Raw genomic sequence first — 15,000 nt, 5'->3', positions numbered from 1 at the left:
TTGTTTCTTTTTATTACGGTGGATTTTGCGTTTGAGTTGATCTCTGATGTCTCGCTCTGTTTCCACGTTAGAATACGCTCGTCTCCTGTTTCCTTTTGTTGTTTGGTGAAGAGGCACCGCTGCTTTGCTTTGCCTTGTTGACACATCTTTTATCGAACAAATGCCACGCAAAAAAGACAGTTTTATACAGACGCCTCTTGTCCATCAGTTTATGTGCGTTTGAGTGAGTGAACTGAGCTTCTCAGAAGTAAATGAGCCCATTGTCACTCCCAGAGAGGTGAGAACAGCCCAAAAGTTTAGAGGCCGATTCCTCTCTTTGACATATTTCCTGTTCCTAAATTCAACTTGCCACATCTTCTCCAAATATTATCAGATTTCCATGTGTTACATTGTTGGAAACCATGGAGATGACACTTTCACAAGATATGTCCTGCTCAAAATGCTCCAAAAGTTGAGTTGTGTCCCTCATTCTCGTGTTGGGTCACACACATCGTGAAAGGCCGGTGGTCATCCTGATTGTCCCTTGTTTGTGTACTTTTTCATGTTCTTTCTCAAACATTGTTTTGTCTCCCTAATCAACTCCTTTTGTGAAAACTAATATTACCAGTGCAGCCACGTTGAGCGATGCTAATTACTCTGTCGCTCCCATCTGCCGCGCGCTCCTGTTGGCAGCGCCTTGCTTTATGTGCGAACGGGAAGGCTTTGTGTTGCCCTTGACTGCTTCAATAATACAGCCCCGTAGAAATAAAATCACACCAGAGGAATCTTGCCAGGCTTTGGGATCTTTCATTAAAAACATATTGCCGGGATCACACGAATGTTGTAGTTTGCCAGAACCCCGAAAAAGCGTTTAACCCCTTTTCGACAATCGGTTCAACGAATTTACACGGGAGTCAGGCCAAAAGTGGCGCTGCGATTTCTTCTTTCATTGGACAACAACGTAGAATAATATGACCTTTGAATTAGTGTCACAAACGCGGCTTCGAGACTTTCAAATGGGGAGCCGTCCTCACACTTGCTCTCTGGGTAATGCGCGGCAAAATGGGGTCAAGTCTTTAACCACAACATGGAATAAACAACGGGACACAAATAGGATGCAATTGCTCCACTGGAAACGCGCACAAGGTTTATCAGGAAGATAGAGAGCGCTTTCAACGGGAAAATAGAAATGGTGGGTAGAGAATATACAGTTTAAGGCTTTCAGGGAGTATGATAATGATAATAATCTATAACACTACTTATAAATATCGACTCACTGACTTTGAATTACAAAGGCATTACACTGACACGAAAGTAAAAGAGCAAAATTGGTCCAAAGGGTCCAAAAAAGCTGTGTTATGTAACGGTGAGTCAGCTGTGAGACGTAGAATTTGTCATGGGGAAAAGTCATTTTGCTGTCTTCTTCTTGCACAAGGCAGTTTCTTAGCTTCAGTCCAGCACCAGAGGTTTATATATTGTAGAATAGCTGAAGCATTTTAAGTTTGAGTGTTTTTATTTTTCATTATTGAGACTTTGAGAGCCAAACAAGTTTCATTATGCTTGTGTGTAATGACAAATAAAGTATTCTATTCTATTCTATTTTATTCTATTCTACAGTATTCTAGTCAAGTTGAGAGTAATGCTGCTTTAAAATGACTGCACTCACAGTAGAAGTACAAAGTAGTGGCCCAAACAATTACTAAAAGTAACACAGCTCAAAAAAACAGGGTGGGACTTGAATGAAACTTTATATCGAGTTAATCATAGATTTTGTAATTAATTAATCGCAATTAATCATATTAAAGCCTCATTTATTGAGGGGTTTTATTCATTTTTTAGAGGTATTTTCCTACATTTTAACATATTTTAAGCGTGAGGCCTGTGTGATCATTTCAAACACTTCAAACACAATAACAGTTTATTTTCTCCTGCCCCAAGACATTGGAGAATGATCTTTTTAAATAAGTTTATGTGGTTTAATTGATTGAACAAACAAGTTTGACAGTAAACATTTACGGTCTTCGTCCCTGAGGAAAAAAGGAAACTGAAAAAGCGTGCTGCTGAAGTGTGATTAAATTCAACTAATACTTTTAATTGCACTAAACCTATTGTAATCAATTAATCGGAAATAATTGAGGAAAAAATAACGAGCCGTAACGAGGGGAAAAGCACAAGATAAAAGATAACTGCTGAATGTACAATGGGTTTTCAATTTTAAAAAAAAATTAAAATTGTATACATAATGTCTCGTTTGCTCCGTTAAGGTTTGGAGAAATACTTCAATAATCATGAATAATCATAACATAACATAACAATCGAGACTCAAAAGTTTCATGACACCCCTCGTCATGAATGCGCCCGCCTCCCCTACTCTCCTCTCGATCTTTCCTCTCATACAGGATATGCAGCTCCCAGGACGTCAGTCCAACATCCAGTCCAACAAGCCCCACACTGTCCACAACCTAATGGGACGCCTGCTGTTTTATCCCCACATGCCCCCTGCGCGCCTCCACCAGCTCTCCGCCCAACGCACATCCTCTGTAAAGGGCGAGACGCAGGAGGTGAATGAGCGTCTTTGGTTTCCTCCGCTCGCCCTCTATAGATGCTGGTTGTGTAGTTGCCGGGGGGGGCCGCCGAGTTCAGGGCCCACTTGGCTCGTTGACAGGCAGAGAGTTCAGCTTACCCCAGGACAGAGCACTGTGGATACATAGAGGAGGGCGCAGAGGAACAGCTGAGGGAATACCCAGGAAACAAGTCGAGATGGTTTGTAGTTTGCGATTCGGTGTTGCAGGTTTTGAAATCAGGGCAATTTTGCAAGCATTGTGTTTCGATTTGGTGCTGGAACTCACTCACGGTGACCCAAGATGGAAGATTTCTGTTCTGGTGAATTAAGTTGACATTACAACTGAGCCTTGGAAACATTCTTTTGGGTACCGCTGCATTTATATTTTTTACGTGTTTAAATGTGAAGTAATGTCTGTGTTCGTAATTAACAGTACATAGTCAAATTGGCCTGGAGCACCCTCTGCAGGTATTAGTCAGAATGACATTTTGTGGTGGGGTGAACTCACTTTGGGGTCATTTAACGGTGCGAAACGAGTGGCTTTAAGAGTAATTAACATAATTTCTATACAAGCAGCATTCTCTCATTTACATATCAGATTTGGGGCCTAATACAGTAATAGCAGCTATTTGAAATGGCAAAAATGTATGCAATGTGTGTACAAATGTATCACTTGTCTTGATCCAGATTGGAGCAATTTAACTGAAGAAGAAACAACGACGAAAGGGAACGGGATTGAATCTGCATGACTGAAGCAAAACACATGTCAGATGAGTTTTGAGATGAGAAACAATGTCAAAATCTGTTCAAAAGTTGGAGAAATGTTTATTTTTTGCCTGATATGTCTCTAAAGTATCTCAAAAGTAGTACTTTTGAGAACCACTGCGATAGACTTCATAATAAAGGAAAGGATGAGGAAAGACTATGTTCCTGTCTATCTACAATAGAGAGTTAAATATTCAGAGGATATTAAGAGAAAAATATCAAGGCTAACCAATTGTGATTTATTCTGTCCGTCTAAAATGTAAATAATGTGTTTTTTGGTCACTTTCTGTCAGTGCTTCATGCCGTTGAAACAAACAAAACAAATGCAAATGAACGTCATACTTAAAGCTCTAATTAAATTTCAAAATAAAACAATTTGAAACACATTTCTCAAACGTTAGAACCTGCCCCGCTTCTATCAAACACTGAGAATTGATGTGTCATCAATACTATCATCTCCACGGTGCAACGACAAGGTCTGATAACCATTTGGCTCATTGTGACAAAGGAGCTCGAGGCACATTTCAATGGATTCCCAGTCTGATTTCCTTTTTCTTTTTTCTTCTTTCTGAACGGAGATGAATGTCTGTGTTAATGAATCTTTGAGACACGCTTAACTACTCGGACTAATCAGCGGAGGCCAGAAGCCATTTGTAAAGCCACGAAATGAAGACGAGATTAGCTCACGTGGCCCCTGCTTTCCTCTGCATGAAAGTGAAGCGCCGTGCAGCCAACTTTGCACAACATACACCGAGAAGGTAGGAAGGGAGATAATGCATTAACAATTACACAAAAATAAAATGACTAATTATTCCTTCATTTAGATTTGTGATTTAGCTTTGTGTTGGCTAAACTGGGGCCAAGAACTAAATGAGAATATTAATCCCAGTCTGAATAATTGGAGACTAATACAAGAATCTAATCAGCAATGTTCCATTTTGATCATTTACATTGTATTTTATATTTGTTTTGGTCAATATTTTTATTCTTGGGGAATAAAAATCGCTATAAATATTCTATGTTTTAAACATTTTAAAGTCTACGTAAATAAAGGGCAGTCAGGATTGAAAGACTGGGTTGGTGAAAATTTCAAATGACATATTCTAAAACAACCTTCATTGGGTAAGCCTGTGATTAATCTGGAATTATCATCTTCAAAAGTAAGATTAATGACGTAGTAATTCTTTTCACTTCGTCCTATCAAGTGTTCTGTTTCTTTTGGTTCATTCTATCTGCAACAAATGTACCAAGCTGCTGTGTTATGCATTTAAATACTCTTCACGGCTAATTTTGCTAAGTCTGAAGCTTAAAACTGATGATTGTAACGTTAAAAATCTGTATCTGTTCACCTCAGGAAGGACTTGCTTGTATCAAAAGTCAATGGAATCTAGACTTTATAATCTATTATGTTATGTCAAAGTATATTGAATTGAACATGGGGTAGGCACTTGTAAGCTTATTGCTTCAGCCTACTCCATTTTGAGCATCTACACTGTATGAATTTTGGAAGATAAAATGAATGTAAAATTGCTCCAAAAAAAAGATACATATAACGACATGCTAGCAAATCAATGTCGCTGTGACGAACCCACGGGTCTGGTGACGGACCATGGGCTTTAAAAATGTGGACGGCAGCTTCGTGTCCCCCTATGACGTAATAAAACCCAGGAAATACAGATACGAGCGCTTCAGCAGTGGATGAAGAAGAAGCAATGAAGTCAACATGATATCGAATTCGGCAAAATATTGTAACTTTCAACCGAAAAATCCCCTCTCACACACGTCTACCCAACAGCCCTACACTCTGAGCTCTCTCCACGCATTGTCTCTCCATGTCCCAGATTCCACGGCTTTCCATTTCTATGCAGCTCCCTCCTCCGTCATCGGCGAGTTTTCCAAATGAACTATACTGCCATGCATTGACAACCTAAGGCATGTGCAACCTCGGAGAAGGGAGGCACAGTCAGAGGCACAGACCGCTCTATCCCCCCACATGACAACAACCTTTTTAATGTCTTCATCATCTGATAAGTCCATGCACGAGGAAGGTACTGGAGGTGGAGGTGGAGGTGGTGGTGATGGGGGTTCTATCAAGCGCCGAATCACATGTTTTGGAAACCAACCACCCCCCCATCCTTCCCCGAACATACACATCTCACACTTGAAGATTGGATTTATAAAACACAAGCATATCACAGCAAAGCAGATAAAGAGGCTATTACACGCTGCCTGCACACTACTGTAAAGCCTAAAGGAATATTAGGATTACAGTAAAGATAAGGCATAAAAGGGGGGGTGGGTGATTGAGTAGGGTCTGACAACACGGTCCAGAGGGATTACCATTAAAAAGAAATTGTTGTCATGTGCACATATAACACCTGATCTAAATTCACAGCTCCTTACTTCCATTTTGCCACACACTTTATCATCTTCACTTCTCCCAGACCAACAATGATGATTTGTTGCCATCAATTAAAAGTTACACGCCCTCAAAGCATCGTCAACAACAGAATAAAACACGTCCACATCACGCGTATTCCTCAAAAAGAACGAACAGCCCAATCGAGGATCAATACAGGGGTTGCCTTTTTTTTCTTTTTTTTCTGGGTAACAAGTTTAGCACTCCGAATCCGAGAACAGCTCTAAATATTCCAGACATGATTGCATTTGTATCGCGGGCTCCGATCGATACGCAGCAAATGCGCGACTTCGCAGCCGCGTGCATCCCCGACAACAAGACATTAACCAAGCGGATCAATATCATTCAAGGGCGACGAGCGCGCCGCACAGCCAGTTTTCTCGCACTTCCAACTTATCGCAGTACATCCTAACAAGGCTCTGGACGGGGATCTAGGTTAGGATGACCTTTAGTAACTCCGCCACATTGGGGGGGGAGAAGACACTGCTTAGCGCGCTGGAGACGGAGAGAAAGAGAAATGGCACTTACTTTAACACGGCGCTGTCCCCCTGTCTCACGGTAATGTTGTCCTTCAATACCGAGTCCCCGCTCCTCGCCGGAACTCCTGCGGGTACAAGGAATAACAATTTAAGTCCAAGCACCACTAGGCATTTCCCAGGCGCAGCCAAATAGCCACTAAATCCCATCTTGTCTTGTCTCCCCGCTCGTCAATGCGCAACTTCCAGTGGAAACTTATGAGAGGGGTTAATCCGTGTGTGAGTCTCTTTTTTTCTTTTTCTTTTTTTTTTCCTCTGCTATTCCACTCGGGATGCGCGGTCAAGCCTCGCGTTCGCCACACGTTCCAAGTAAACAAGGCTTGTAATGAAATGCAGAGGAGGGTTAAAAGTGTCTTTCCTGCCCGCCGCGCGCTCTAGGACTTGTGCACGAGGGAGGGAGAGAGGAGGAGGAGGAGGAGAAGAAGAAGAAGAAGGAGGAGGAGGAGGCAGGGTTGGAGAGAGATGCGCGCAGTCTCCTCCGCTTCCAAACTGTAATCGCCGTCAAATGGATGCTCGAAGCAGCCAAGTCTCTGCCTCTGCTTTCTGCGCGTGTGTGTGTGCATGTGTGTGTGTGCGTGCGCTCTCCTTTCTTCACCCTCCCCTGCGCTCTCTCTCCTCTCCCCGTGTTTTCTTCACGCGGTGGTAAAGAGCTGTGTGTTCACTATAGGAGCAAAACGCACCGATTGGCTCCACTGTTTTCGGGGGGCGATAGGCGCGCTCGCTCTGCGTTCCCTGCGTGCGTGCGTGAGAGTGTGCATGTGTGTGTGTGTGTGTGTGTGTGTGTGTGTGTGTGTGTGTGCGTGCGTGTGTGTTTGCGCCAGGTAGCCTCACTTGACTGTACCGGAGGACCATATGGTGTGGAGCCTGTCAGGGAGGTTACAAAGGAGCGAAGTGGTCCAGTGGAACTCTGCGGGTCGTTCTGTTCAGGTGCCCTCTCAACATGGACATGTGGAGAGGCGCACATGGGACTGCATTGGATTATCAGCTCTTAAAAAAAGATGAATGCTTACTGCATACCCCAATTACTTCTTATTTATTTGTTTTTTTTTGCAGTGCTGCTGTTGCAATAGTGTCCACAGATCAATCTATTTATGATGATGCAACCAAGAGTTTAGGTATTGCAAACTTCTGAAATATTCAGACATTCAAGCATATTAGAGCGGTCAGTGTATGGCCTTACTCTGGACTCCAGTTATGGACCTATGGCTTTGCATACCAAGATATACCACTGTTTATTTGAAGGCTCACTGCGCAACATAGTGGATTATACTGTTGTCAGCAATGCTCCTAATGAGCAGCTTTTTTGCATTGGATAATCAGAGAATGGATTTGGATGTGGACCTAGCCTATTTAAATAGGTATTTTTCAACAATAAAAATATGTGTAAACAGAAAAGGCCTTGCATTTTGTGGTATTTATTCGGTGAAAGGTTGTGCGGTGTGACTTTAACCAACACAAAATGGTTTATTGTCTCGTTGTGATACTGTTGCTTTGGAGGTCAACGCATCATCCTTGATTACAGCTGTATTTATTTATTTCCAATATTTATTCTCATATTGTTTGCTCATGTGTCACAACTCTTTCTTACATTTATTCAGAGTCAAGGTAAGGGCAAGGTAAGGGATACTGTATTCACTCACATACTTAAAAGTGCATCATATAATAACAAAATGTAAATTTATGAAAATAATGTAATATTCAGAGTTAAATTACACTTAAAGAGGAGAGTGCTGCAAAAATACTATCTGTTGCTGAAATTAAGATTCACCAATTCTCAAATACATGATCTTCAGAGAGTTTGGATATAATTCGAAATACTGCTTTTTCTTCTTCGTAATTGTCTCATTTTCGTAATGATGTTTTTGTATATATTTGTCATGTCATTTTGTTCAGTTTGTAAGAAGACAACCGAAACAAATTGACTATTGTTTTTGAATGTTGTAGAAAGTTGCATCACCTTTCACAACATTGCAGGGGACTCTGCAATGCCGAGATTATTGCTTGTAAACAAGGATGAAATCACTTCCAATGGGACAAGCGGGGGCCGTGTAAAAGAGGGGAGGGGGCGAGGTGCAGCCTTGAGGAATTCTACCAAAATGAGGAAATAATCTCTTTGTAATGGCCTCCGAATGCTGGCCAATAATGCGATCGAGAGGCACTCTAAGGTTTTGTTATGGTACAGTACTTTGGATGATGATGTTGAAATGAAAAATATATATGCCGTGTAAAAGGTGAGCAATTATTTAATTCCAATATCTATTACATAGAGTCATTAAAAAATGCATGAGTTCAAAAAATTTGTGGGTGTCATTTGACTTATTTCTCAACATACACTGTCAAAATCAAATAGACTAAACTAAATAGATTATGTTTCTGGTGAAATGAGTCTAATCTGACCAATATTCTGAATTTATGCCCTTTTAACTAATGTAGATTTTGCACTATCCAAAAACCGTCAGCGTCATTCTGAAGTATTGAAACAGTATGGAGAGCAGTTCTATTGGGAGTCCATTCTTCATGCATTCAAGCGGTGACATAATGTGACATGTTCTAGGGGCCCAGTTCAAAAAGGGGCCCCAAGAGGTATAAGCACTGATGGAGAGTAAACAAGCCAGGCTTTGGAGAGTGGTTGTGAATGCCAGAGCAGAGGCAGAACCTAGTCTTCTAGCATGAGAAAAAAAAGCCTGTCTAAAGAGCTGGAGGACATGACGTAAGACCGCGCTTTATGTGATCAGACGGTTTATGGATGGTTTAGTTATAATGCATGTTTTTATTTTTTGCAAAGAGGTAAGAAGAAAAGCATTCATCATTATGCGTTGTTATTTTAGTACCATAATGCAATACACACACAATGGAATCAGGAAGTATTTTTGAGGCGCTACTTTTCTGTATCACAGGCAATACATGCATTTTACCAGAGACACAAACTTTCATAAATGTTCAAAAGCTGCAAAACTAGGGCAATGGAAGAGTGGATATGCAGTTGCCGTTTAAGTTTCCTTTTTTATTTTTCCATTTTTCCTCTGAATATGTTTTGATTGAATAGCTGAAGAACATACATTTATTGCATTATCATCAGACTGCAACATAATACAAGAGAAATGAACAGACGTCCGAAGACTTGCTTCCAAAATAAGCATAACATTGGGTCCATGAAGCCATAATAATTCATTTTCAGATCAACAATATAATAATGTGATAACCTGTTGTCTCTTAAATTAGAGAGTTTCAATCAGACATCATAAATAAAGAGTGAAGACAAATTTCACCTAATATAACTGAAAAAGAACGAAGGTGCATGGCTAAATTGTTAAAGGATTTCCAAATCATTCACTGCAGCACCATTTTCAGAATTTACTAATATTAACATGCTCAGTTAAAATTAAAGAAAAAAGGGGAACTCAGTTTGGAAATATAAATGCACACTTGAGGTAATAGGATTTCTAAGTCCTGATCATTTTTGCCCTTGTGAATCATTCGGTGGCAACATTTTTCGCTTGGATATTCGCCGTCTTTTCAACTAACATTTTCAACTAACATTTTCAACTATTTCACCAAATCACATTCACGTCATCTTGAGCGACTAAACAAGATCAGAACGTTTACCTGCAATGGTTTTCTGTCAAAATTCTCAGGGACTAGATTTGAATAGGCGCATGAAAGCCACAGCACAATGAAAATCCGACAAAGTTATAGAAAAAGAAAGGGGACATGGGCCTTGAGTTGTTTTTATACATTATTGTGAATTCTGTCAGTTCTGCTCACATGAATTAAAGTGGGAGTTTGAGTGAGTTTGAAATGTTTGTGCGAACAAAGTAAAAATGAAGGAAAGCAGCGTGAAAAGGCATTCCATTAGATTCAGTCAAAATAGAGTTGAATTTATGCTGTCTCAATCAGTGCCTCTTCGAATACCGTTATAATTTACACACATTGATCCTCAGAAAAGGAGGGTGTTGTGCTCAAAGGACAAAGCTGGGATCGAGCTACAGTATAATCTTTTGGTTATGACTGTAAAACAAACCAAGACCACTCATGATCAATATCTTTATTTCTAATCATGAAAAACAAATCAATCTGGATTTTACTAATATAGTTTTACAGATATGTTTTGGATAAAGCCTCACAACAAACAACAAATGGAAGCTCTGTGCCATTTGAAGAAGAACAGGCTACCGTTTTTCCATACTGAGATATGTTCTTACATGAGCTTAGACGAGTTGATGCGTACCTGTCTGGTCATTGTGCGTGTCCTCAGTCAGATGTTGTTAGCATTTGGCCTCTCCTAGCATATTCCTATAGCTCCAAACAGGGTGAAGGTGGAAGCTTCCATGCTCTTCCATGGGCACGCACAAAGACCAGACAGGTACGTATCAACTCGTCTAAGCTCATGTAGGAACTTGTCTCAGTATGGAAAAACGGTGGCCTGTTCCTTTAACATTTAGTAGATTACACTTTGTTCCAAACTCTTAACAATATACCGTAGGATTGTACTTCATTCAGAGAGAAATGGGTCTTAGTTGTGTGCTTTACATGTTATGTCTTTGTATGCCTTTGAATTAACAAGACTACTTCTGCCGTGTCATACTGTGATTGTGCACTTCATTTGTGTATAGTTTAGACTAAAGTGTACTTTACTGTCCCTATGGGAAAATCTGTCCTCCTCCTCTCTGTCTCATTCGACTCATCCTTCGATGTTGCAGGGGAAACTTGTCAAGACTAATGGGCATCCACAGTGCAGTGAACAGGTACCAGATCTTAAGCCTTAAGGCTTGGGGTCAGGAGTTTGTACTAAATTGTTATTGGTATTGCCATTGGAGGTATCAGTCAGCACTTTCTTCAAATACTGTAGTCTATAGAACAAAACGTGATATTTTTACGAAACAAAAACTTTAAAGCTCTTATACTTTAGCAAATCTCCTTGATATTACAGAACAGAGCAAACTGAATACTGAAGCAGTGCAGAGGAATGGTTTGAGAAAGGTGTCAGGTGTGATAAAACTGTTTTGGCAAGATGAAAAGAAAAAATGTACAAAATGACACCACAGAAACTTCATCCAGCACTGGAGGAAGTGGTGGTTAGTTTTGTACTCAGATATGCCCAAATGAGATTTGGTTTGGAGATGAGATTTGGACTTGCACAAAGGAAAAACTAAATTATGAATAGATGGGTAGAAACATGTGGAGGTTACACCTGTTTCTAAGGAGGTCAAGGGGAGGACCCTGTGGAGAAAGTGGTGGGCATGACAGAAGATGTTGCAGTGGTTAGGATTAGATCAAGGCATATCAGTGGTTCCCACCTCCATATATTTCTTCCATCCATTCATTTTTTTCCCCGGGGCCAGGTCACCAGACTTCCCCTCCATGCTCACTTCCTCCAGCTGTTCTGGGGGGATCCCAAGGTGACACCAGGCCAGCTTAGAGATATAGCAGCCCCTTTTTTTTCCTTTATTAATATTGTATCCCTCACTGGTTCTCAAATAGTGGTAAGTGTTCTCCCTGTGCAACCTGGGAATCTTTTATCCTCTGTTAGGTTCAGGTCAGTTTTGATCTGTCATAAGAATTATTATTGATGATACTTGGAAAGCAAAATAAGGCTCATATATTGTATTGCCACTGTACAGAAATTTGTCTTCTGCATTTGACCCATCCTTCAAAACCCAGCGCTCTTAAGCGATCAATCTGTAGATTCTGTTAATAAGCCTACCCAGTTGGAGGATTAGCTTTTGTATATGTTTTTTGGGGTCATTTCAACCGGAATGTAGATCCCCTCTCATACGAAAAGGCGTCTTAATGCTGCATTTCAACTGGTAACTGTTTTATTTCCAGCTTGAAAATTCATTCGTGAGATCCGACCTCATAGCGTTCCAGCTGAATAAACTTAAGAGAGTAAACAACGGCTAATGCTAAAACAGATTAGGTTAATAAGACGCTAACGTTATAGGAACGTTTCTTCGCACTAGGTATTATTCAAACATGTAAAATGACAATCTGTAGAAGGCTGTGACCAATAAGAAATGTCCATATCACTGATGCAGTGGTGAAGTTTTATCATTCAATTACTGTGCACTTTTCCACTGGGGACCATCATTGTGCCATTCAGCTCATATCTCAATTTTGACCTCTTCGATCATCTCCGCTCCAAGGTATTTTTCTTTGTCAGAGGTCGGAATGTTACTAGAGAAGATTTTTAGGAAAACTAACCTGTTAAAACCACCATTGAAGATTCACCTGCACGAGCAAAAGGCTAGTGCTTTTAAGTCCATTCGAAACACATTGTCTGTTTGACCTTTCCTATCTGCATGCATGGAGAGTTGCACCACTTGGGGCCCATGTGCCACTTTGCTCTGCATCTGACAACAGCCCGCGCTAAGAATTACTATGACGGTCTCCAGAGAAGCCCCAACAAGATCATTTCTTCACCATAACATCACTTTGGCATGCCGAGAATGACAAAGAGCTACTGATAGGTTTGCTGGTCGCTAAGTAATATGTATAGAAAAATACTTTGATTTGGACTTTGTATATTCTGACTTTTGCCTAGGAAAGAAAGCTACAGTATATGAACATAAAGTAGACTATTTTGTTCACCCCTATATTTACGTTACATAGCCTGCATTTATTAATTCATGCATTTATTTCGACTTGAATAATCTTTAGTCCTCCACGGGGAGTCAGAACCATGACCATCGAATCAAACGTTAGTGTAAGTGTGAAACTGTTGATAGCTACTTGTTGAAGGATCCGTTGCAGCGAAGGATACATTCCCAGGCATGCTCATCAATCTTGTGGCACTACCTATTGACTTTGCAATAAGACGCTCCCTTCTTTACAGCCCCAAAAAGCAGAGTTCAATCATTTAGCAGGTGCGGGGCTGTTGCTAGTTTTTATCGCCCTCTCTGTGGTATAGTTCCAGCATCGGAGCGCAAAAACGAGGAGCGATCAAATGAGACCTGAGGGTGCCATTAAGGAGAAAATATATACTGCTTTCCGCGTCTCCACAGCTGCAGCGAGTTTGTTCGAGACCCATTGTGAGGATATTAAGATGCTAAATATTCCTGCAATAAAACAGCATGACATGTTTTTGGTATTAAATGTTCTGATTATGTCTGAATGGCGGAAAAAATAGCTCCGGTATGGTATGTACCCATTTGCCTTTTCCATTTTGTTTTGTGTGTGGCTGTTGTTTGAGATCAGAACTACAAAGGTTGGTGATCCGAATCCAGCTCCAGCAAGACACTAAACTATGAATGTAGAAGTGAATTAATGACTGGTGATGGTTGAAGAGGCTGTTGGTATAGATTGGAAGCCATGTTTCCATCAGTCAGCCCCAGTTATCTTGGCTTAATTGTACAGACAACTCTTAAAGATAGGAAACAACCCTATTGCTAAAACTTACACAGTTTAGGGCGGGGGTAGGAAACAACAGGTCCATGTATCTATCCCCTGTACGTTGTGTTTACATCAGTCAATCAACAGGAGTTGCCTCATAGGGCTGCACCAAACAATAAGACAATGCAAAGTTCAGGCAAATAAAGTATCCAGGCAAGCATAAAATCCAAATAAGTGTTAGCAGCAGGTGGTGACGAGCTGCGTGGGTGTCCCCCATCCTTAGACTCTCCAGCACGGCGAGGAAGCACTCAAAAACCCAGCAGGAGAAGAGAGAAACCTCGGAGAGAACCACAGAAGGAGAGATCCACTCCCATGGGTGGACAATGCCGGGGCAGGTGAGGGGTGTGTTGTTGTTGTGAGGCAGGGAAGGTGTGGAGCTCGTCTCTGCTTCTGCAGGTCAAAGTTTGCACGTTGTTTCGAAGGTGGTGCATCTTGCGAATGCAACAATTCCGGGCCGGCAAATGGTTAAGCGTAGGGCAGCTGTAGTCCTCTACCCTTTCAAACTAAATCTGACTGTCTTTTTCTCTGTCCTGATGATATTGTTCTTCTGAATCCATTCATGTCATTTGCAAAGAGAGCCAGTTTCATGACATATTGGGCCAGATCTTGTGGCGGCGTACGGGGCGGCGCAGGCTCTTGGCGAATTATTTTCGGAGTGGCGGCGCTGTATGTGCCATTCGCCTCCGCCACCTGTGAGGGGGCGTCACAAGAGGAGGTGACTGCACTGATGGAAACACGGCTGACGTTCACTTCCTCGTTTACATTGCGTTGTCTTGCGTTCTTTCTTAAGCCTTAGGCTCTCACAGGTCAAACTAAAAACTTTATTTACCTCATCATGAGCTAAACCATGTTCACGTCTTGAGAGAAAAAGAGCTACAGCGTCCGCTGTGGTGCGGATCGGCCCGCGCTTGGCGTGAACTCGAAGCAAAACAAAAGCACATGTTCACCCCCCCACTCCCACACAACCACTCTCCTGGACGCGGAGTCGATCTGGTTGGAGGAAAATCTGTGTCTCCTCCCACTTAAATGCGCTAAGTCTGGAGTGGCAAGATCACAAAGTGCGCTCCTACTGAGCGCAAAATGTCACGCTATCGTCTCCGTTTTGATGCACAAGATCGGGCCCATGGTGTTGCTTTATAGTATTTATATGATATCCCCACAATGTCTTACCACACAGTTGGTACAGTTCTTTTTTGGTTTTTAGTTTGCTGTTGCCTGTTGTTTTTCCCGAAGTTAGTTCTGAGCCTCCCAGGTATCGAATGTTCCTCTTGTCTCTGAAACAAAACACTCCTAATTATTTGCTGGTAATGAAGCTATTGCAGTTGGAACATTTCATTTGCTATCTGCTT

The 15,000-nt window shown here is 41.4% G+C and overlaps 1 protein-coding gene across 2 annotated transcripts in view; it reads right to left on the bottom strand.

The window, feature by feature from the left end:
• The window catches only part of opcml (opioid binding protein/cell adhesion molecule-like), a 409,365-nt gene that overhangs the window by 254,933 nt on the left and 139,432 nt on the right, over window positions 1–15,000 (bottom strand). Inside the window, exon 2 of one of the 2 annotated variants that reach the window (XM_079565687.1) lies at window positions 6,255–6,330. In XM_079565687.1, coding sequence (XP_079421813.1) covers window positions 6,255–6,330 — 76 coding nt within the window. Of the gene's footprint in view, window positions 1–6,254; window positions 6,829–15,000 lie in introns of those variants that run through there. The other variant, XM_079565686.1, reaches the window with a different exon arrangement.

The sequence above is a fragment of the Gobius niger genome (assembly GCF_951799975.1).
Source record: "Gobius niger genome assembly, chromosome: 11".
Taxonomy (NCBI): domain Eukaryota; kingdom Metazoa; phylum Chordata; class Actinopteri; order Gobiiformes; family Gobiidae; genus Gobius; species Gobius niger.
Note: the sequence above shows the minus strand (reverse complement) of the source record. Positions and strands in the feature narration are given on the sequence as shown.